The sequence below is a fragment of the Carya illinoinensis genome, chromosome 15 (assembly GCF_018687715.1).
Source record: "Carya illinoinensis cultivar Pawnee chromosome 15, C.illinoinensisPawnee_v1, whole genome shotgun sequence".
Classification (NCBI taxonomy): Eukaryota; Viridiplantae; Streptophyta; class Magnoliopsida; order Fagales; family Juglandaceae; genus Carya; species Carya illinoinensis.
In genome coordinates, this window is record NC_056766.1 from 26,306,452 (window position 1) to 26,328,968 (window position 22,517).

General features: G+C 45.3%; 1 protein-coding gene across 1 annotated transcript; it reads left to right on the forward strand.

The window, feature by feature from the left end:
- Positions 1–13,605: 13,605 nt before the first annotated feature.
- LOC122296763 lies at positions 13,606–14,993 on the forward strand. Its single transcript, XM_043106558.1, has 3 exons — positions 13,606–13,842; positions 13,960–14,123; positions 14,402–14,993. Exons 1-3 carry the CDS (start codon positions 13,606–13,608, stop codon positions 14,991–14,993), a joined length of 993 nt encoding a protein of 330 aa, XP_042962492.1.
- Positions 14,994–22,517: the final 7,524 nt, after the last annotated feature.

Consider the following 22,517-nt stretch of genomic DNA (forward strand, 5'->3'; position numbering starts at 1 on the left):
GCTGAGTTTTCCACCTTGAATTTTATAGCCAAGGAAATGGACTTCGGTTAGTGCAAATGAACACTTCTCCTTCTTGACATAGAGTTAGTTTTCCCTTAAGACACGGAAAACAACTCTTAGATGTTCCACATGTTCTTCAAGGGTAGAACTATAGATGACGATATCATCTAGATAGACTACTACAAATTGATCAAGATAGGGATGGAAGATCTTGTTCATGAGTGTGCAGAAGGTGGCTGGAACATTTATGAGGCCAAAGGGCATCACTAAGAACTCGTATGCGCCATAGCGAGTTACACAAGTTGTCTTCGGTTCATCTCCTTCCGCAATCCTTACTTGATAATACCCTGATCTTAGATCAAGTTTAGAGAAGTACTTCACATGGCCCAATTGATCAAACAAATTAGCAATCAAAGGAATGGAGTATTTGTTTTTTATGGTTACCTTATTTAGAGCCCGATAGTCGATGCACAGCCGTAAAGACCAATCATGTTTCTTTTGGAATAACACGGGTGCCCCATATGGTGCCTTGGAGGGTTGGATGAATCCAGCATCAAGTAGCTCCTTAAGTTGCCTCCTTAGTTCTTCAAGCTCTGGAGGTGACATACAATAAGGTGCTTTGGCGGGTGGTTTGGCGTCAGGTTCCAACTCGATCTGATGGTCCACCTCTCTCCTAAGTGGGAGTTGCTTGGGCAACTCTGGAGGCATGACATCCTCATAGTCCCTAAGGACTTTTTGGATCTCCCTAGGTGGAGGGGAGGAAATCTTCACTTCATCTTCCTCCATAGAAGCCAAGTAAGACACCTCACCCTTCTTCCATCCTTTCTTGAATTGCATGGTGGATAGAAGCTGGGTGGTGTTGGGCTTGGACACGGTGGGTATCATGCATGGACCGCCTTCTAAGATGCACACCGAGTTATAATGGAGAAGAGACACTACATTGAACTGTCTCAAGAATTCCATCCCCAACACGATGTTGAAGTCATCCATAGGAGCGACTAAGAAATCCACCATACCTTTCCAAGTGCCAAGTTGTAGCTCCACCCCGTGAGCTATACCATCAAGAGGTTTGGCCTTGGAATTCACGGTCTTCAGCCATCCTTGACCCTTCTTGAGAGGAATCCCTAGCCGTGGGGCCTCTTCCTTCTTAATGAAGTTGTGAGAAGCTCCTGAGTTGACCATGACATGACTCTTCTTCCCATTGACGAGTACCTCTACAAACATCAAAGATCCATCCTTAGTGGTTGGCTTCGTGCTTGCCTTGAGGGAGTTGAAAAGTTGTAGACACCCCAAGTGCGACTTTTCTTGAACTTCCTTCTCTTCCAAAATGGCATTGAGGGCCTTCCTCTTAGGACAATCTCTAACCCAATGTGGTCCGTCACAAAGGAAGCAAGCATCCTTTGGCTTCGTCTTTAGAGTGATCTTTCTTGCCCTCCTTGAATGTTGAAGGCTTGTTTCCTCGGTCTTTGTATTGTGGGGGCTTGAACCCCTTTGCTCCCCCACCCTTACTGTGATTATCCTTTGAAGACTTGGGCTTTGAAGAGTTGTTACTCTTATGATACTCAATTCTTCTAAGGTTTCTGCCACTGTCAGGGCGGTGGAGATGTCGTTGACCCCACGACGCTTGAGTTCTTGAGCCACCCAAGACTTGAGACCATCGATGAAGTTGAAGACGAGATCTTCTTCACTCATGTTTGTGATTTGAAGCATGAGGGCAGAAAATTCCTCAACATAGTTGCGGATAGAAGTGGTGTGCTTCAACTCCTTCATTCTCTTACGTGCATTAATAGCCACATTCTCAGGATAGAATTGCCTTTTGAGTTTAAGCTTGAACTCTTCCCATGAGTCAATGGAGCAAGTACCCTTCTCTATCTCACTATGCTTACAACGCCACCAAGTACCAGCAAGATTAGTAAGGTAGAGAGAGGCAGTACGTACCTCGACATGCTCATCTTGCATGTTCAAAGCTTCAAAGTAGCGCTCCATGTGCCACATGTAGTTGTCTAGTTCTTTGGCATCCCGCTTGCCATCGAACTCTTTTGGTTTGTGGGTGTCCACCCTTGGTGTCGCCATCATTCCAGCTCCGATGGCGCCCCCATTGGCCACTGCCCGCTTGCACATGGCCCAATCCTCCTTGGTCTCCTCCAGACCAACTCGGTATTTCTCCATTTGCTCTTGGAGTTTTGTTAGTTCCCTCAAGACCCGGTCTTGGAAAGTAACATTCTCAACCTACTGTGCCTCGATAGTGGGGTTACGGACGCTCAGAATGGACTCCTTGAGCGATTTGGATTGTCCCTCCAATCCTAGCTCCTCCAAGCCTTGCTCCACGATGTCAAGTCAGTCCTTGACATCTGCTACCGCCACCTCCATCCTCGTCACAGTGTTGTCAAGGGTGCTCACCTCCCTGTGAGACTGATCCCATTCCTCAATCTTGGCCAATATCTTGGCCATGGCCTTCTCGATGCCATCGAGACGAGACTCCATGGACGAGGTTGAATCCTTCGACCTCTTGCTCTTTCGTGTCTTCTGGTGCTCCATTGTGATCTCACTTGGATCCGCCATCCTAACCTGGCGGCTCTGATACCAACTGTCACGGACTTAGAATTTCTTCACACGTCCCGTGCGGCCTTACGAGGTTTTGTCTCCACAAATCTCCTAAGTAAGCCTTCTAAATGACCCAAGACAATAGAGAACAAAACTAGAGAGAGAAGCTCTAGAGCACTTGTTTGCTCTTATTGCTTGGTGATTTACACAAATGAGACCCCCTCTATTTATAGGGACTCTTGGTACAAAAAATGTTTAGGATTGTGACACTTATCACCAATCCAAGGGTAAAGAACTTTCTAGATCACTACTTTAGAATTGTCTATAAGGCCCTTCCCTAAGAAGTTCTACACCATTCTAGAATACTCCACACAATTCTACAACATTCTACAAGATTCAAGAGTAATCTACAAAGGACTAGGAGACTCTAGAAGGTTATGGATTTCTCTAGAAAAATCTAGGTGGTGACACTTGACCATGTAAGGGTGAGTAAGTGGAATAAAGTGATCATATTTGCTGAGGCGGTCCACTACCACAAATATCACCTCAAATCCACCACTAATGGATAGCCCCTCCACAAAATCCATCGACAAATCCTCCTAAGTCAAGTTTAGAATTGGCAATGGATGCAAGAGCTCAGATGTCGGTCTTATCTCATACTTGTTCTTTTGCCATACATCACACTCGGCTACTAAAGTTTTCACCGCCCATTTGAGCCCTTCCCAATAAAAGTAGTGCTTCACCCTTATGTATGTCCTCAACCAACCCAAGTGTCCCCCTGCCTTACTATTGTGAAAGTGATCTAGGATCTCTTTTCTCAAATTAGGAACCTTCGGCATATACACATTCTCTTTGTAGTAGATAAGGCCGTCTCTTACCTTGAAGTTCACACGGGGTAAGCCAACAAACTCGCGGGCATGCTGAGGCATGCTAGCCGTGTTGTTGGTTGGCTGCGGCATGAGCATGCAATGGCATGGCCCATGACATGCCGATGGCTCGTTAGTGGTGCTGACTAGGCATGTCAATGGGCGTGTCTAAGCTTGGCCTGGGGCCACTTTCCTGGAGGGTCTGATAGGTTCGTTGTCGACAACGTCGCGAGAAGTCCACTGAACCTTATCATTTAGAGGAAGGGGAAGTAGTAACAAGCTTTCTGTAGGTGAACCTGCGAAAGGATCATTGTCGATACCTACATGGCAAAACGACTTGTGAACTTGTAATAACATTTTGGGTTGGGGTGTCATGCCCCCTCCCAAAAATGGTTGGGAGGGCACGTTGAAAGCTGCCCACCACTCCTTGCGTGTGGAACCTAGTACGAGAGGAACCGTTGATCCGCACAATTGGTCATCGTACTTGTTTGAGAAGCCAGTCGCGCGAAACTACCATGCGCTAGATTATGACTGAATGCCTCTCTAAGTCAAAATCTGGGCTAGAAGCAACACGTGCGCCCGTCGCCCGATTGCCAACCTGCAGTAGGAGCCTTAGGGCCCCCAGAGGCACGTGTCATTGGTGAAGCCCTCACTGCAGATGAGCCGTGCGGGCTACCTTGGAGTACAATTTTCACCGAGCAGCAGGTAGAATCCTTTGCAGACGACTTAAATATGCAACGGGTATTATAAGTGCAGAGTGGTCTTGCTACCACGATCCACTGAGATTCAACCCTGTGTCGCTTCGATCCGTCCCTCCCCCCAAACCACATCACTATTCCAAGATTTCCTAGGCGAGGTTACCGACGATAAGGACTTGACCAAACTCGGAGCATGGCATGCACACCACATGGGATGCACGTCGTTGCTGCCTTGGTGCCCCACGGCCCCCCCAATGAATGCAAGTCGTGTTCCACACATCGAATAGTGAGGTGCCCTGTGGGTGGCATGGCATGCCCACGGATGCACATCTCAACGAGGCTAGCTAGTTAAGGTGCTATGCCCATGCATGCACATCTCCTCGAGGTTGGTCAAGATCCCCCCCATGAACGGGCACCATGGCATGCCCACGCACGCACATGGCGTCGAGACTGGCTAAGTTCCCCCCACAAACGGTGGCCATGGCATTCCCACGCATGCACATGGCGTCGAGGCTGGTCAAGGTGCCCCCCACGAATGGGCACCATGGCATGCCCACACATGCACATCTCATCGAGGCATTCGTATTTCATGGTCAGATGTGAAATTCTTGGATTTATGAAGGACGAACAACTGCGAAAGCATTTGCCAAGGATGTTTTCATTAATCAAGAACGAAAGTTAGGGGCTCGAAGACGATTAGATACCTTCTTAGTCTCGACCATAAACGATGCCGACCAAGGATCGGCAGATATTGCTTTAAGGAATCCGCCGGCACCTTATGAGAAATCAAAACTTTGGGTTCCGGGGGGAGTATGGTCGCAAGGCTGAAACTTAAAGAATTGACGGAAGGGCACCACCAGGAGTGGAGCCTGCGGCTTAATTTGACTCGACAAGGGGAAACTTACCAGGTCCAGACATTGTAAGGATTGATAGACTGAGAGCTCTTTCTTGATTTTATGGGTGGTGGTGCATGGTCGTTCTTAGTTGGTGGAGCGATTTGTCTAGTTAATTCTGTTAATGAACGAGACCTCAGCCCGCTAACTAGCTATACGGAGGTGACCTTCCGCGTCCAACTTCTTAGAGGGACTACTTAGGCCAAGGAAGTTTGAGGCAATAACAGGTCTGTGATGCCCTTATATGTTCTGGGCCGCATGCGCGCTACATTGATGTATTCAACGAGTTTATAGCCTTGGCCGACAGGCCCAAGTAATCTTTCAAATTTCATCGTGGTGGGGATAGATCATTGCAATTGTTGGTTGACTACGTCCCTACCCTTTGTACACACCGCCTGTCGCTCTTACCAATTGAATGGTCTGGTGAAGTGATCGGATCACAGTGATGTGGTCAGTTCTGTTAGAACCCCACGTCAAGGTGCCTCTAGAGATGCCGCACATGCCCTAGTCATGGTGGGGACAAGCACCTTGGCTAGCCCACAAGCATGCCTAGGCTCGTGGGGTGACACGCACGAGGCGCCCATCATACATGCATGCCTTGGCCCGCACGTTAGCACACACAGGGTGCTCAAAATGTGGGCTAGTGAGGGCCTACCTACGCGCACAGCCATGCGTCACATAGGCCATGCACATGGCCAACCAGCATGCACAACCATGCCACAAGCCAAGCCATGCACACGACCAGTCAGCAGCACAGCCATGTTGCAGGCCAGGCCATGCAAGCAACCAGCTAGCACGCCCAGCAAACAGCACAGCCCACGTCCCGCCACGCAAGCCATGCACGAAGCCTTGCCACAGGCCAACAACCATGTGGACCATGCCAGCATGCACAAGCCCATGCGCATGTCTAGCTAGGTTAGCGGACCTACATGACCAGCTCGCACGCCCAGACCGAGCCAGGCACCTACACTATCAGCATGCATGCCTAGACCAAGCCAGGCAGCTGCACGACCAACCTACCTGCCCAGACCAAGCCTGGTGTGTGCCCACGCACAGGCCCCTGCGCAACACCAGCCAAACCACCAAGCAGCCATGACCAGACCATGCAGCATCACCCCACCAACTTTAGAACCAACTAAAGCTACACGGACCCAGCCATCTCAAGGGCCACATGGAGCTCATCCAAACCATTGAATGCTATCTAGGGTTTATTATTTATATTATACTTAAACTTTGTAGAAGGGACTTTTGCCATTTGGACCATTAGGCCATTGAATGTTCTTGAGGACTACGGTGCAAAGCACTTGGGCTCTATGGGTGCAATCCGTGAATACCCTTGAGAGAACTCTTCTTGCAATTCATGAATAGAAGAGATTCACTTCTATCCAATCCGTGTGGTATTGATTTATCTTGTGTTATTTGTGATTTCCATTTCCGTTTCATACAAGCTATTATTCATCATTTTCTACATTGCATTGCATTTTTCATCATCTTCTAGCTTTATCCACCGCTTCCTCCATTGTTACAAGCTTCTAGAAAGCTTTCCACTTCCCGAAGAACAGCCCATAAACACTACCCTATACATGGCTAGCTTCAACCATCTTCAAACCCTTTCCATTTTTGAGCTGGACAAACCACATAAACCCAGCCGTCCCTTTTGTTTCCCATTCCATCAACCTGCACTTTATCGCTTTCCAAGACCCATGTCCCATTTCCCAATCAGGAAACCCTAGTAGAAGTCACCCTAGGCGCCACTCCCCAAAAAGGGTACATAGACAAATTGCCTATCAAAAAGGCAAGTTGTACAGTTGCCATTTCGAGAAACCACCAACCCCACATGCCAACCTCACTTCCATCCATCACTTTAGTCCCATCCACTCGACAACCCTTCCCAAGGACTAGCACAAATCGTGCCTCAACTCCATTGCATTGCATTCATTCAAACACTTATACAAACCCATTCATCCACATATTCTCTTCTTCCTTCCAAACACAATACAATCTAAACCCTAGGTGCCCTCCATTGCCACCCAAGAAGCAAGACCAAGAAAGAGAGTTTTGCACATTCGGTCACAACCACTCCAAAGCCAGCTTGACGACCTTAATGTTTAAGGAGTAGACCGAGGTCCTTAACATTAATTGGTGCTTTCATTGAGACCTTCTTGCTTGGTGATCTAGAGAAGTGCTCACTTCTCATCGAGGTAAACAACGCGTTAACTTTTATCTTTGTGATTGGATTGGGGGCAGTTCCTTTGGAATCCCATTTTATCATTGTTGTTGTTATTGTGAAAAACTTGAAGTTTGGGAGTTGAGGTGGAGGAAGGAGTAGTGTTCTTGAAGGGATCGACCACCCTTGAAACTGGGGGATCCACGGGTGGAAGTTTGAGCAAGAAGGGTTGACCACTCTTGAAAGTGGGCCAAGCTTGGATTGCGAGCCGTGATCAAGCTGCCAACAAGTGTAAGTTGCTACTCAAAGTCCTTTGAATAGAATCCTCAACTCGCAAGTGCAGTATCAAGTGATAAACCGAGGCAAGAGATAGTGAGAACCTCAGTTTCCAAGCCACAAGAGTTTCGGTTTGCAAGCTGCCAGAATTTTAGTTGCAAGCTACCAGAATTTTAGTGTGCAAGCTTCAAAGGGGAAACCGAAATGCAGTTGCAAAAAGTGAAGAATCATGAACCCAAATGCACAAGAGGCCAAGGGGCATGCTGGCTCCAACAAGGAGCGCCTTGAGGCATTAGAAGGGCAAACCACACGACTTGCCAATGTGCTCAATGATGTTACTACTACATTGGCCAAAGTGAGGATGGCATTGAATGTCACCACACGTGATAGTTAGGAGACTAGGAGGACCATGGAAGCCATGAGAAGAGAGACCAATGCGAGCATAGAAAGGCTCAAGAGAAGAATGGCCAATGGACATGACCGGGAGCAAGCTTCCTTGACCAATGACCAAAGACATGAAGTTGTGGTAGAGGAGGCTGAGACTAGTTTGTCGAGCTCCATGCTTGCACCACCAAGGGCCGAAGAAAGAAGAATTGGGCATGTGGAAGATGGCCATGTTGCCATAGAAAGATGGGCCCGTGATGATGGGAACTACCATAGTAGCCTGAGTGTTAGAGGATGACACTACAATGAGAGACATGAAGTGTCACGGCAAGAAGACCACTATGAGGCCAAGTTGGATAGAGAAGAAGAAAGACCTTATGATCATGGAGACCGTTGGATTAGAAGGCATTATCACCCCAAGGGGGAGAGAAGAAGATTTGAAATGAGGTATAAAGAGGACCTCCATGAGAAGATTTTAAAGCCTTAGTTAGCCAAGAAAATTAAGTTGAAGCAACCTACAAGAATTCAAGAAGTGATGAGAATGACCGAGATACTTGAGGAGAGTAATACCATGGAAAGAAAGTTTTCCAAGGATGTAGGGAGTAAAGCCCCAAAAACTTTACAAACCAAACCACCTTGGAAAAGTAGAATGGAGGGGAATATTTTTAAACCTAAGACACATGAGGTTAAGAAACTTTCTAGAAAAGAAGTTCAAGAAAGAATCAAGAAATGGCTTTGCTTCATGTGTGGTGACAAGTGGAACAAGGAGCTTTCTTGCAAGTCATGTAAAGCTTATGTTATAATTGAAGATGATGAACATGAAGAATCTTCAAGTCATGAATCCGAGCATGATGAGGCCAAACCGAGTGATGAAGAGGAGGATGCCGAGTTGTCTCTAAATGCCATGTCCGGTGTGTAAAGGCCCACTTCTATGAGGGTCATGGCATGGATAGGGAAATTTGAGGTTACATTATTGGTTGATAATGGCTCAACCCGCAATTTTATCAACTCCAACATTGTCACCAAAATTGGATTGAAACCGAGCACTATTGCATCATTTGAGGTAAAAGTTGCCAATGAGGAGAAGCTTAGATGTGAAGGCCATGTAAGAGAGGTCAAGATGAATGTCCAAGGGGTGAGGATCGTAGCGGACTTGCATGTGTTATCCCTTGTGGGTCTTAATGTCGTCTTGGGCAATACTTGGCTTAAAGGTATTGGCAAAGTGGTGAATGATTATGGAGTTTCGGATTGGGTCTAAGAATAAGTTGTGGACAGTTTTGACATCCAAGGAAGTGAAGTCGTGTGAAGCCATAATGTTTGAGAAACTATGCAAGGGTGGAGCTAGTTGCTTTGCCATTATTCTAGCAAAGCAAGAGACACTTTTTGAGGTTGGAAAGAGTGAAGAAAGGGGCAAAAAGGAAGACTTGTCCTTGCTGCCCGTGGAGGTCCAAGAGGTCATGAGAGACCATTGGAGAGTCCTAGAGGTGCCAACTACCTTACCACCCACTAGACCCTTTGATCATCACATTGCCTTGATACATGAGAGCAAACCGGTTAATGTTCCTCCATACCGGTATGCTCATTTTCAAAAAAAAGAAATTGAGAGGCAAGTGGAAGAGATGTTGAAAGGAGGGTCGACAACGGTAGCTTCACAAACATCCTCTTCTGGGCAACCTTCACCCAAATATGGATAAATATCACCCAACCCCAACCAGTTCCCATGCCCCTAAAAGGTTTCTCTGGGACATGGTCCAGCCAGTCAGAACCATCATAATATTTGTCTTGGTGGCAGAACCCCCTCTATAGCTTCCACCATGGTAAACTTCTTAGTGGTAAAGGCTCCCTCATCATACAATGCCATACTTGACAGACCTACCCTTAAAAACCTAAGGGCGGTGACGTCAACCTTCCATTTGAAGATGATGTTCCCAACCCCTCAGGGAGTGGGCAAATTCCAGGGAGAGTAGGTCCTAGCACGAGAGTGTTACGTGCAAGAATTGAAGCCAAGGGATGGCGGGGCGTATGTGGTCCACAACTCAGACGATGACCACGTTCTCTCGCCCTAGCTCAAACAAGTGTCAAGAGCCAAGAATCAAAAGGCAAATAAGTTGGTGAGAGCGATGTTCAAGCAAGAAGATTCTCCTCTGCTAGACCAAATGGTAATCAAGACTGTCAGGATAACCATTGTGGGAATAGAAGTGGTAGAAGTAAAGCTAGGAGCTCCGAAATAGAAGTTGGATATTATCAAGTATATAGATGCCAATGAGTTAGTTGTCAACAAATGGGAAGCTAGAAATATCAGGAACAAAATAGTGCATTACACTCTACTCGAGGGGATCCTATATAGAAGGGGGTACTCCTCACCTCTTCTGACTTGCGTCTCGTTTGAAAAGGCCCAATACGTGCTAGCAAAAGTACACGAGGGAATATATGGTGACCACTCCAAAGGAAAGGTGCTGGAAGGCAAAGTAATGAGGATGTGATACTACTAGCCTCGTGCCCTCCAGGATGCCGACAAGTACATGCGAAAGTGTAGGAAATGTCAAGAATACTCTAAAGTGCTCCATTGCCCACTGGAGAAATTGACGTCAATCACCTTGCCGTGGCCATTTGCCTAGTGGGGAATTGACCTAGTAGGCCCCCTTCCCTCAAGCAAATGAGGAGAAAGATTTGTAGTGGTAGTAGTGGATTATTTCACCAAGTGAGTAAAGGCTGAGGAGTTGGCAACAATCACGACGAGCACCATCACACGCTTCCTGTGGAAGACAGTCATCTGCAGATTTGGCATTCCCCGTGTCATCATATCAGATAATGGAAGGCAGTTTCACTCTGACCACTATAGAGATTGGTGTCGAGAATTAGGGATCAAATTCTACTACTCGTCCCCAGAACATCCTCAGTCCAACAGACAGGTGAAGGCAACCAACAAGACACTAATGGGAATACTCAAAAAGAAACTTATATTTTGAGAAGAATTTGATCTCGTGTTTTTTGAAAGGAAACCTTATACTATGTTTTTATAACTATCTTTTGATTGATGATGACAATAGTGTGATAAAGTTGGGTAAAAGTGTTTTTAAGTCTATACCAGGTACTATGCAATTGCCTACGACATTGCTTAGATCTCTTTATCTTTTGCTATTTTTCGCTATATGTTTATTACATACTGCTAATATATCTAGGGAGCATTGCATATTATCTATCATATACGAGGGGTGTGTAGCCTTGTATTACATGTCATGGTGTCTCAGTCACTGCCAAATACGAAGTGGGGGCTAGGGGCACCACAAAGGGCACCATCTTCACTGCCCTGAGTTCCCTCGTGGGTTGCCCAGTCGATAAGGCTCAACAAAAAGGCAGCATCCACATCCACATTGACCTTGCCGCTTTCCCTTGGCAAATTAGAAGCTTTGAATGTGGGGAATTCAAAGGTTGAGCTAGACGTCGAAGCAAGCTGTTAAAAAGGAAGATCAAAATCAAAAGTGGTTGTCAAGTTGACCCATCAAGCCCTCGACGTCGTCAAGACCTGGAGAAGGTCCAAATGTTGGCGAATGACTGGGGGTAGAAGGTGGAGCACCCTAAGGTTGGTTAGCCATGGGGGAGGCACCAACACCTGTGCCCATAGCCCCCCATCTTCTCCGTAGGAGAAGGCATGTCCACAGTAGCATGACGAGAGCACTTAGCAAATCCTTTGGAGTAGACTCAGAGGAAGGCTTTGTTGGAGGAGATGGCACCACAACCTTGGTTAGGAAGAGGCAACCCTTGACCTTTGAACAATCAAGCATTACTAAGAAGCGATCAATATTTGCAAGTGTCAAAATGGCCTCAATCCAAATGTCGACATGGGATTGCTCCCATTCAAACAGAATTTCCAAAGCGGCCGTTAGGCCTCAGTTGTACTCCAGGAGGCTCTAATAAGGAACTCCTAGTGCATAGCCTTTGAATTGGAAAATTCCCAAACTATGCCAAAGACAGAAGAATTTCCTTGTCCATTGCTTGGCGTTTGACTCTCAAAATGAGCCGGCTGTTGATTTTTAATACGAAATCTGCCAATAATGCCCAGATTGCTCCTTAAAGAATAAAATGCCAAGAACTACAAGGCAGTTAAATCTAGGTATTCTTCCCGAGAGGTTTTCAAAACCAAACAAAATATGATGCAAGAACAAAGAAGAACCCGCCACGAGTGAAAATGAAAATTAGCAGGGGCTAGCTGAAGAAGATCAAGAACATCACATACTGGGCGACAGAAAGGAAATCGCAAACCGTGGGTGGGGCCATAGACAAGAAGAACAACCTTTTCGGTGAACCCTTCTTCATCGACATAGCCATGATGAGGAAGTTCCAAGAGTATTGAGTTTGGAATCCTGTAGGTGTTGCATAGATTTGCCAAGTCCCTAGTAGTGAGGGTGGAAGGCCACCTTAAACTTTCGAAGCATGGGATGTTTTTAATAGAGGAAGACTCTAGGACAAAAGGGGTTTGGGATGTATTTCGTTGGGTCATGAGGATCACGAAGAAGTAGAGAGAAAGGAAAAGTTGAGAGAGGTCAAGGTCACAAATAAAGAAGTCGAGATAATGGGGTCTCAAGAATGTAAAGAATACGAGAAGAAATTGGGAAGAAGATGACAAATGAGAAGGAGTAGAGAAATTAAGAGTAGGTGATGACTGCAAATCATCATTACCTGGCTAAATGAAGTGATTGAAAGAAAACGTGGTGACGGTTACTAGGTAACGTATGTAAATTTGTCAAGTTTGAAATTCCCGCCTCTTGGTAAGTGGAAACGACGAGCAAAGTAATTAATAGGCGAGTGAGATAGTCCATAGGTCTAAAACCCCCAACAGGTAGTCTAGGGGTCTCAAACCCTTATTTGAGCAAAGTGAGATATTTATATGTCAAAACTAAACAAATCCTTCATTGTTGAATTCCCCACGTTTACATGCGAGAGGAACTAGGGGCACAAGGCCTATTATCCATGTAAGATAACTATTCAAAGGAGTCGCGTGGTCTAATGCAAGCCCTAGCTGCCCTATTTATTACGGCAAATAAACCCTCACATTATGGATATAGATAACGAGGTGATTAGATAATTCTGATACGTCAGGAATAATCCTTCTAATGGCAAAGCATTATGCAAAGTTAATTAATTTATGGTATTCATATAATATTCTCCACACCTATATATAGGGGCAACAGGTAACTTCGAATCATTTGATTGAGCATTCTTAAATTATTATCCCTCACTTATTGTTAATTTAGGCATCAGAGGTGTCACAGGCACACCATGCCGCCTATATAACGATTTGCAAATTAATGATCACGACCAATAGTGGGACACATTCATTACACCCACTGTTTGGAAAACATCTTACTTGTCATTGGGAGCTGAGGAAAAAAAAAAACCATCATGGATCAATTAATTAATGGTGTTTCAAACTTCCCTTGCTTTGAAAAAAAAATGAAATTTCCTTGTGCTTAATTTTTATTGATAGACGAAAATTACAACAACTCACATATTAAAAAAAAAAAATCTATTTAATCAATTAATGCATACACGAAAATACAACTGGCATGGTCACCATTAATATCGATTTTTCTTAGCGGGAAGGAAGCCAGTTAGATTAAATAGACGCCTTTTCACTTACCTTACTGCTTATAATATATATCTCTGCCATTTATATCGTTTCTGCTCATTACAAATCCAGCTAAGAAACTTGACGCTGAAAAAAAAAATAAAAGAACGAGAGAGCACAAAATGCCCGGTTGCTTATTGCACTTGCAATGGAGGCATGCACAACAACTTTCAACTTGGAGAAGGCCGTATGCAACCTTGGCTATTTCATGATGGCTCCTAACTCTTGGATTCCATCCACCCAAATTCTTCAACGTCCGTTACGACTTTCAAACTTCAGTACCTCTGTCGTTGTTTCTATTTCACACCCTCCGGGCAATGCCTCTATCATCGTTGAAGTCCATAATACTGACAATGTTTCTCCCCAGGATGAGAAAATTATCCTGGTATTTCTCTCTCTAATGTTTGTTTGCATGTGCTGTCGTAATTAAAAAAGCCATTAACAACAAAAGCATTACGAAGAAAAACGATAAATTAATGTGCGGTGGCATGCAAAATGGCAGGAACAGGTAGCTCGGATGCTAAGGATATCAGAGAGAGATGAAACGCATTTGAGGGAGTTCCAAAACTTGCATCCAGAAGCAAAGGAGAAAGGTTTTGGTCGGTCTTCTCGTTCTCCCACAATATTTGAAGACGCCATTAAGTCTATCCTCCTTTGCAACTGCACGTAAGTTCTGATTTTTACTGTTCTGATGCATGTTGTACAACGATAGTAGTTTTTTTTTCCCTTCTCGACCCGTAAATAGAAGTATTTGTATGTTCTTTCGTTCTTCCCCACTATTTGAATACGCGCCATCAAGCCATGCATTAATCCTCCTCTGCAAAGTATTATTACGTATTATTACTTTCCCGCATATTGGTTTCGTTTGATTTTTTTTTTTAAATGCAATTTTGTGTGACCATAAATATACTAATCCTTCTTATATCTGCAATATTGATCAATAGGTGGAAAAGGTCATTGGACATGGCCAAAGCTCTTTGTGAGCTTCAATCACAATTAGCCAATGGTCTGATATCCATGAAATGTGAAGATTTAAACAAGAAATCTTCGAATAAAGGATCAAAGAGAAAGCGAGTAACTGAAAAACTAACCGAGGACAAAAAATGTGCCGAGGATTGTTCAGATTCTCAGATGTTAAATGGCAAAAATGCTACGTCTTTAGGGAATTTTCCGAGCTCCAGAGAACTTGTTAGCCTGGACGAGTATTTCTTGAAAAAGCATTGCAATCTTGGTTATCGAGCAAAACGCATTCTACAACTCGCTAAACGTGTGGAGAGTGGAAAGCTTGACCTTCAAAAATTTGAAAAGGAGTCTAATAGCATATCTGCCCAGGAAGTATATGTCAAATTGAAGAGAGTTAAAGGGTTCGGTCAGTTTGCATGCGCCAACTTGATGATGTGCATGGGATATTATGAAATGGTTCCCATGGATTCTGAAACTAGACGTCATTTGCAACAGGTTCTCACGAGCATTACTTCATTGCCTTCATATATGTGGATCTACAACGACGTGTATATAGATGTCATAGTGTTTTAACTATTCTTTCTACTAATATTATCATTCATTGTGCATTTAAGGTTCATGTGATACCCCATTTTTTTACGTGTATTTTCACTGAAAGAGTATTTTAATTTAATTAATATATTAGTTATTTTATTTTAATTTATTGTATTTTAATTGGTTTTATTTTAGTTTGATGTGGTATTTAATTTATTTTAGTCGTTTTATAGTTTTTAAAATTGTTTTCGTCGGATCAATTTTTGGACTCCGGAGGTGAGGATTGGACCTCATTTCTTTTCCTCATCTTTTCTTTTTTTTCTTTTTTCTTTTTCTTTTTCTCTTTTTCCTTTTCTTTTTCCTTTCTTTCTTTTCTTTTTCTTCTTTTTTTTTTTCTTTCTTCCTTCTTTCTCTCCCGCGCGCACGACCTCTCTCTCCCTCTTCCATCGCCGTCCTACTCCCCAACCCAGAACCACCGCTCGCCGGAGACGTGGCTGGCACCACCAACCCAGAAAGTTCCCCCTCCGGCCGGTGAACCTCCTCACCAAATCTCACCTCCATCCGTACCGTCGTTAGCCACCTAGAGCCCATCTAAGCCGCACGGCTTTTGGCCATTTTCGGCGCCGTCACTCCACCTCCGGCCACCATATTTTCACAACTTCATCCCCTACCTCTTGCCGTCCTAACCCACCCATTTCCGGCCCCGATCCGTTGCCGAAGCAGCTCCCACGAGCTCAACTCCGATTTGCTCTTTTTTCATTTCCACCGCCACCCACGGCCAAAAATCACTTCCTTTAGCTTCATAAACATCTCTAGACCATTCCCTATCAATTTTAAGTCTTGGTTTGTCCCCGTTCAAAAGTGGGTAATTTACAACCCAAGGCCACAGTGTAAAATACACTATTACGTTGCTTTTTCTCCGTCGTTTGCAACGTCGTGATCTTTCAAAAAATACCTTATAGCGCTGTAAGTATTTTTCAAACTCTATTTTAGATTTAAATATATTTTACTCTTACAATAAATTATTTGACTGGTTGATTAATTCCAGACTGAGTTCGAGGAGTCGGGGGTCGGATGGATTGAGGACGGAGTTGCTTGATTTTGTTGTTTTGTTACTTGTTGGATGAACTGTGTCTTGAGATATGCATTGTTTCAAATTGAGAAAATCCGGTTTTATTTATGTAAATGGATTTTTGAGTGCGTGTGTATCACGACCCCAAGCCGAGATGGGGTATTATCTCAGTGGAGCTCCTCTAGTCACTCAGGAGTGGATAATACTGAGTGACATTCCCTGGGTTGTCGCTGGGCAACGACCGGATCACACAATACGGTAACGCTGTCGTGTTGACTCCGTGGTTCCTAAGCTGGCGGGGACTAGAGGATGGCCTAGTCCAGGTACACGCCGGGCGCGAGTATTGGGCATCGCTAGTTTAGGTGTCACACGCGTAGTCATTACCTTCGGTGTGGCACAGGAGCCAGAGTGTGCGGATGATCTCTAGGAGAGATCATGGTGCATGCAATAATTGGATCGGGTTTTTGGATATTGGTTACGGGCCATTTTCTGAAAAAATGGCGAGGTTATGATTGAGGCTTTGTGATCCATTTTCTGGGAAAATGGTGGTTTCTTGATTTGGGCCATTATCTGGGATAATGGTAAGGACTGGTTTTAAAGGATATCTTTTGGGCCAAAATGGGTTTTTGGCGTGCGTGGAAAAAATGTGGTTTTATGATATATGTGCATTTGGCATTCTGTGATGACCAGCTTTTGAGTGTATTTTCGCTAAAATGGTTGTTTTTATTTTAATTAATATATTAGTTATTTATTTTAATTTATTTGCGTTTTAAAATCATTTTTTTATTTAATTGATGTTGTGTTTTATTTCTTTTAGTTGTTTTGTGGTTTTTAATCTCGTTGCGGCAGTTTAGTGTTGTTTTTCCCGGGATGAGGATTAGACCTCGTCTTTTCCCTACATCTCTTTTCCTTTTTCCTTTTCTTTTTCCTTTTTCTCTTTTTCCCTCTTTCTTTTTCCTTTCTTTTTCTTTTTTTTTCTTTCTTTTCTTTTTTCCCTCTCTCTCCCCTCGTCGACCCCCCCGGCCTCTCTCTCTCCTCTCCCTCTCTCACCCCGGAAAGCCTCTCATCCCCGATCTACCGCCGTCCGGCCACCGTGCGGCTCACCGCCGGCACCATTCGGTTCGTCTCCCTCCGGCGCACCTCCCCACCGAAACTCACCCCTAACCGGCCGGCCGTTTGGCAGGAAAATCCCTTTAAAGCCCGCACGGCTTTGGCTCCGATCCGCCGCCATCGCTCCACCTCCGGCCACCATTTCTTCACCACTTCATCACCGGTCCCTTGCCGTCCTAACCCACCTATTTTCGGCCTCCAACGACCATCAGAACAGCTCCTACGAGCTAGCTTTCCTTTTTGGAAAATCTGGCCTCCCACCGTCGTTTTCGCCGCCACCCACTGCCAACCACCACTTCCAATAGCTTGACAATCATCCCTAAACCATTCCCTATCAATCCCAAGCCCTAGTTTGTCCCCGTTCAAAAGTGGGTTTTTCACAACCCACGGCCACAGTGAATTTTCACTGTGACGTTGCTTTTTCCCCGCCGTTTGCAACGCCGCGTGTTTTCTAAAATTGCCATATAGCGCTGTAAGTATTTTCCAAACCCTATTTTCAGATTTAAATATATATTGCTCATTCAATTTATTTTATTTGCTGGTTGGTTGATTTCGGACTGAGTCCGAGGAGTTCGGGGGTCGGATGGATGGAGGACGGAGTTACCTGTTTATTTGATTTATGTTGTTGGATTATTTTATTATGCATTGTTATGGCATTGCATGGTGCATGCAAGTGTGTTTGTGAAATAGTGTGAAAAGCCTGTGTATTGGCGTAAGTGGTCTTACGAGTGTGTGTGTATCACGACCCCAAGCCGGGATGAGGTATTATCCCGGTGGAGCTCCTCTGGTCACTCGGGAGCGGAATAAACTGAGTGATGTCCCCTGAGTTGTCGCTAGACGACGGGAGCGGGGGCTAGGGGTTGCTTGGCTACGAACACGCCGGGCGCGGAACCGGGCATCGCTCTACGCACCGACTCCGTGGCCCTTCGCTGGTGAGGGCTAGAGGATGCTTGGCTACGAACACGCGGGGCGTGGAACTGGGCATCACTCGTTAGGTGTCATATGCGTAATGGTACTCTGCGGTGTGGCACTGGAGCCAGGGTGTGTGGATGACCCCTAGGGGAGGTCATGGTGTATACGGATAAAATGGATTCTGGTTTGAGTCGGATAAAGGCCAAATGTGACTGTTGGCGTGTTTTTCGGAAATGATGTGTTTTTGGGCCAAATGGGGTTTTTTGGCGTGTGTGGAAAATTATGTTTTATGGGCTTTGTGCATTGGGCATGTTTCATGCATATTGTTTGAGTTCTATATGCTTTTATCTAGTAGTGTTTGGGTTTTACTTACCTGTGGTACCATTTTTGGTTCCGTAGCTTTTGATGCAGAGTTGAAGGACGAAGAGGAGGAGGCTGAGCCCGAGGATGCGGCTCCGCCGGGTTGCTGATGCTATGCTTTATATTTGGTTTAAATCTGTATTTGTGTTTTTGTAATATTTTATTTATGTATGTTTTAAACAGCTTGTATTACGTTAAGAAAAAATTCTGGTACTTAGTTATGGCTTTCGTTATCCGCTGCGTGTTTCTTCGCGCACATATGTTGCTTTTGCACACACTTGGCACCCGTCAATAGGATGGTGACCTCGGGTTGTCACCATCCAGACGTCTCGATTTCCCCGTGTTCGGGCGTGGGGATTTGGGGGCGTCACAGGTGGTATCAGAGTCGTTTGGCTCTGGGTAAAACCACATGTCCAGTAGGTAGTACCAGAATGCTTTTAAGGTTGTGTTTTAATTATGTTAAGTACAGTTGTTTTATTTATTTTATTTGTTTGAGCTTGTTTGTTTATTTCTTTTTATTTAGTTATGTTTTTGCAAGCTGGTTTCTTTTGTTTCTTGCTGTGTGGTGTTGGTTTTGTTTTTGTTGGTTTTATGATGGTTTTATTTGTTTTCTTAAAGGAGGGTCAAGAGTGGTGTTGTGGCAGGAAAATGGGGAGACCAAGGAAATCTACTCAGGAACCACGGGACAATACCTCCAGGGATGACTCCATAGCCGAAGCAATACGACAGATGACAAAATTTATGCAGCAGAGTGCGAGGTCTCAACAGACAGGGCCTTGGCCACAACAAGGGGGTCCCTGGCCACCATCAGGAGGGCCTTGTCCACCATCAGGAGGGCCTTGTCCACAACAAGGAGGGTTTTGGCCACAACCAGGAGGTCCTTGGCCATATCAGGGAGGGCCTTGGATGTATCCAGGAGGGTCCAGTAGCATGGTGCAAGCTGGATGCACCTATGAGCGCTTCCTGGCGCATAGGACTCCACACTTCACTGGAGATGAGGATCCACTTCAAGCTGGAAAATGGATCAAAGATCTGGAGAAAACCTTTGAGGTGTGTGGATGCACTGAGGCACAACAAGTACTCTATGCCAGCTATCTCTTGCAAGGTACCGCTTCTGATTGGTGGGATACCAAGAGGGTGATGCTGGAATCTGAACTGGGATCTTTCGCTGCGGTGACCTGGCAGCGTTTCAAGAAGGAGTTCAATGACCGCTTCTTTCCCGCATCGGTAAGAAAGCAAAAGGCAAGAGAGTTCTCCAATCTGGTACAAGGGGGCGCGACAGTGGAACAATACGCCCGGAGATTCATAGAACTTGGGCGATTTGCTCCTCACCTTATCGCCACTGAGGAGATGCGAGCAGATCGTTTTCAGGAGGGGCTACGCCATGACATACGCCGTATGGTGGTCAGCCATCGGATTTTCACTTTTCAGGAATTAGTGGATGTGGCCACCCTTGTGGAGCGGGAAAATAATCTGAGTGTGGGCTCCCCTCCAGGGCATAAGAGGCGGAGTTTTTCTGGTGAAGGAAGCAGCTCGGGTTCGCCCCAGAAGTTTGTTCAGCGGACCGGAACTCGACCTCAAACGTCCTTAGGTGTTCGTATGGGAGGACGGGTGCCTATTTGTGGAGCTTGTAATAGAGCTCATGAGGGCGAGTGTCGGATGAGTAGCGGACCCCAGTGTTACCGATGCGGCCAAGTGGGACATATCGCTCGGGATTGCCCCGTCAGAGTTCAAGGAAGCCGTGGAGGTAGACACAGTGGAAGAACCAACCCGAGACAAGCAGTACAAGCCCGGGTTTATGCTGTCACACCCGGAGAGGTGGATGATGAGGCACCAGCGACCCATGATGCTGGAGTAATTACAGGTATGGTTTAATTTAATTTTAAGTTGGATTTAATTTTTGGTGTATGTGGTTTATTCTTTGCTTTGTGGATTTCATGGGTTGATGTGTTTGGTTCAGGAAGAGTCCGTTTGTATGAGTTTTATGCTTGTACTTTGTTTGATTCCGGTGCTTCACAGTCGTTTGTATCTTCCACGTTTGCTCGGGTGTGTAATTTGGTCATGGAACCGTTGCCGAAATCTATGGTAGTGGCTCTACCCGATGGTGAGATGGTGTGGTGTTCCAAGGTTGCTTTGGGATGCCAGTTAAATTTTGAGGGAAGGTTCTTGGATGCTGATTTGGTGGTGTTCAAGCTGTTGGGTTTTGATATCATCCTCGGGATGGATTGGCTGTACCGATATTCTGCGAGTATTAATTGCAGAAGTCGGATAATTAGCTTTCAGCTTCTAGATGGTGATTGTCTGGAATTTGCGGGGAGTAAATTAAAAGAATCGCCGATAATTATATCGGCGATTCAGGCAAGAAGAGAGATTGCATGGGGAGCGGATGCATTCTTGGTGCAGATGGTGTCCACGCCGTCTGAGAAGAAGTCTTTGGCAGACATTCCAATTGTGGAAGAATTTCCCGATGTGTTTGTGGATGACTTGCCCGGACTACCCCCTGTTCGGGAGATGGAGTTTGTTATAGACTTGGAACTTGGAGCGGCTCCTGTGCATAAAGCTCCTTATCGCATGGCACCGGCTGAATTGAAAGAGTTGAAGACTCAGTTGCAAGAACTGGTAGAGAAGGGATTTATTCAGCCTAGTACGTCGCCGTGGGGTGCACCGGTTTTATTTGTTAAAAAGAAAGATGGAACCCTCCGTATGTGCATTGATTATCAGGAATTGAACAAGGTGACCATCAAAAATAAATATCCTCTCCCGCGGATAGATGATTTATTTGATCAGCTTCAAGGAGCAGCCGTGTTCTCTAAGATTGATCTGAGGTCGGGATACTACCAGCTGAGAATCAGAGACCAGGATGTGCCTAAAACTGCTTTCAGGTCGAGGTATGGGCATTATGAATTTAAGGTGATGCCGTTTGGGTTAGCTAATGCCCCTATAGCTTTCATGGATTTGATGAATCGAGTGTTTCGACCTTATCTGGATTTCTTTGTGGTAGTATTTATTGATGATATACTAATTTATTCCCGAGATGTTGAAGAGCATGTGTATCATCTTAGTCTGGTACTTGAGAGATTGAGAGAACACCAGCTATACACCAAGCTCAGCAAGTGTGAATTCTAGTTGGAAGAAGTTAAATTTCTTGGGCACGTAATTTCCCGGGGCGGAGTGGCTGTTGATCCTAGTAAGGTAGAAGCCATTTTGTCATGGCAGCGCCCGACTACAGCGCGTGAGATTCGGAGTTTCTTGGGGCTGGCCGGGTACTACTGAAGATTTGTAGAGGGTTTTGCTCGCCTATCCGGACCTCTCACAGCTTTGACTCGGAAGAATACAGAATTTGTTTGGTCAGAGAAATGTGAGAGAAGCTTCCAGGAATTAAAGAACAGGTTGACGACGGCACCAGTGTTAGCGCTCCCAGAACCGCATAAGCCATTCGTAGTCTTCAGTGATGCGTCTAAGTTTGGGTTGGGTTGTGTCCTTATGCAGGAAGGACTGGTTGTAGCCTATGCATCTCGTCAGCTAAAGGACCATGAGAAGAATTATTCGACGCACGATCTAGAATTGGCTACGATTGTTTTTGCTCTCAAAATCTGGCGGCACTTCTTGTATGGGGAAGCTTGCGAGGTATTTACCGATCACAAGAGCTTGAAGCATTTGTTTTCCCAGAAAAATCTGAATATGAGGCAGAGGCGATGGCTGGAGCTAATCAGTGACTATTAGTGTGAGATCAAGTACCACCCGGGGAAGGCTAATATAGTTGCTGATGCTTTGAGCCGGAAGTCACACTTGGAAGATGAAGCCGAGCCGTCAAAATTGGATTTGCTGCTTTGCGGGATGAGAAGGCTCCTTATAGAGAGTTCGCAGCAAGTGGAGATTTTGTCTTCAGTTCTTGATATTCAGGTAACTGATTTTGAAGAATTGAAAACTCTCCAAAGAAAGGATCCGAAGCTGCTGAACATCAGGAAAAGAGTCAGAAAATCTCGAGGGTCGTTGCATTATAGCATGGATAACGATGGGATACTTCAGTTCCGAGATCGCAGAGTGGTCCCAAAGGACTCATATTTCAAAGAGCGGATCATGGCGGAAGCTCATGCGGCCCCTTATTC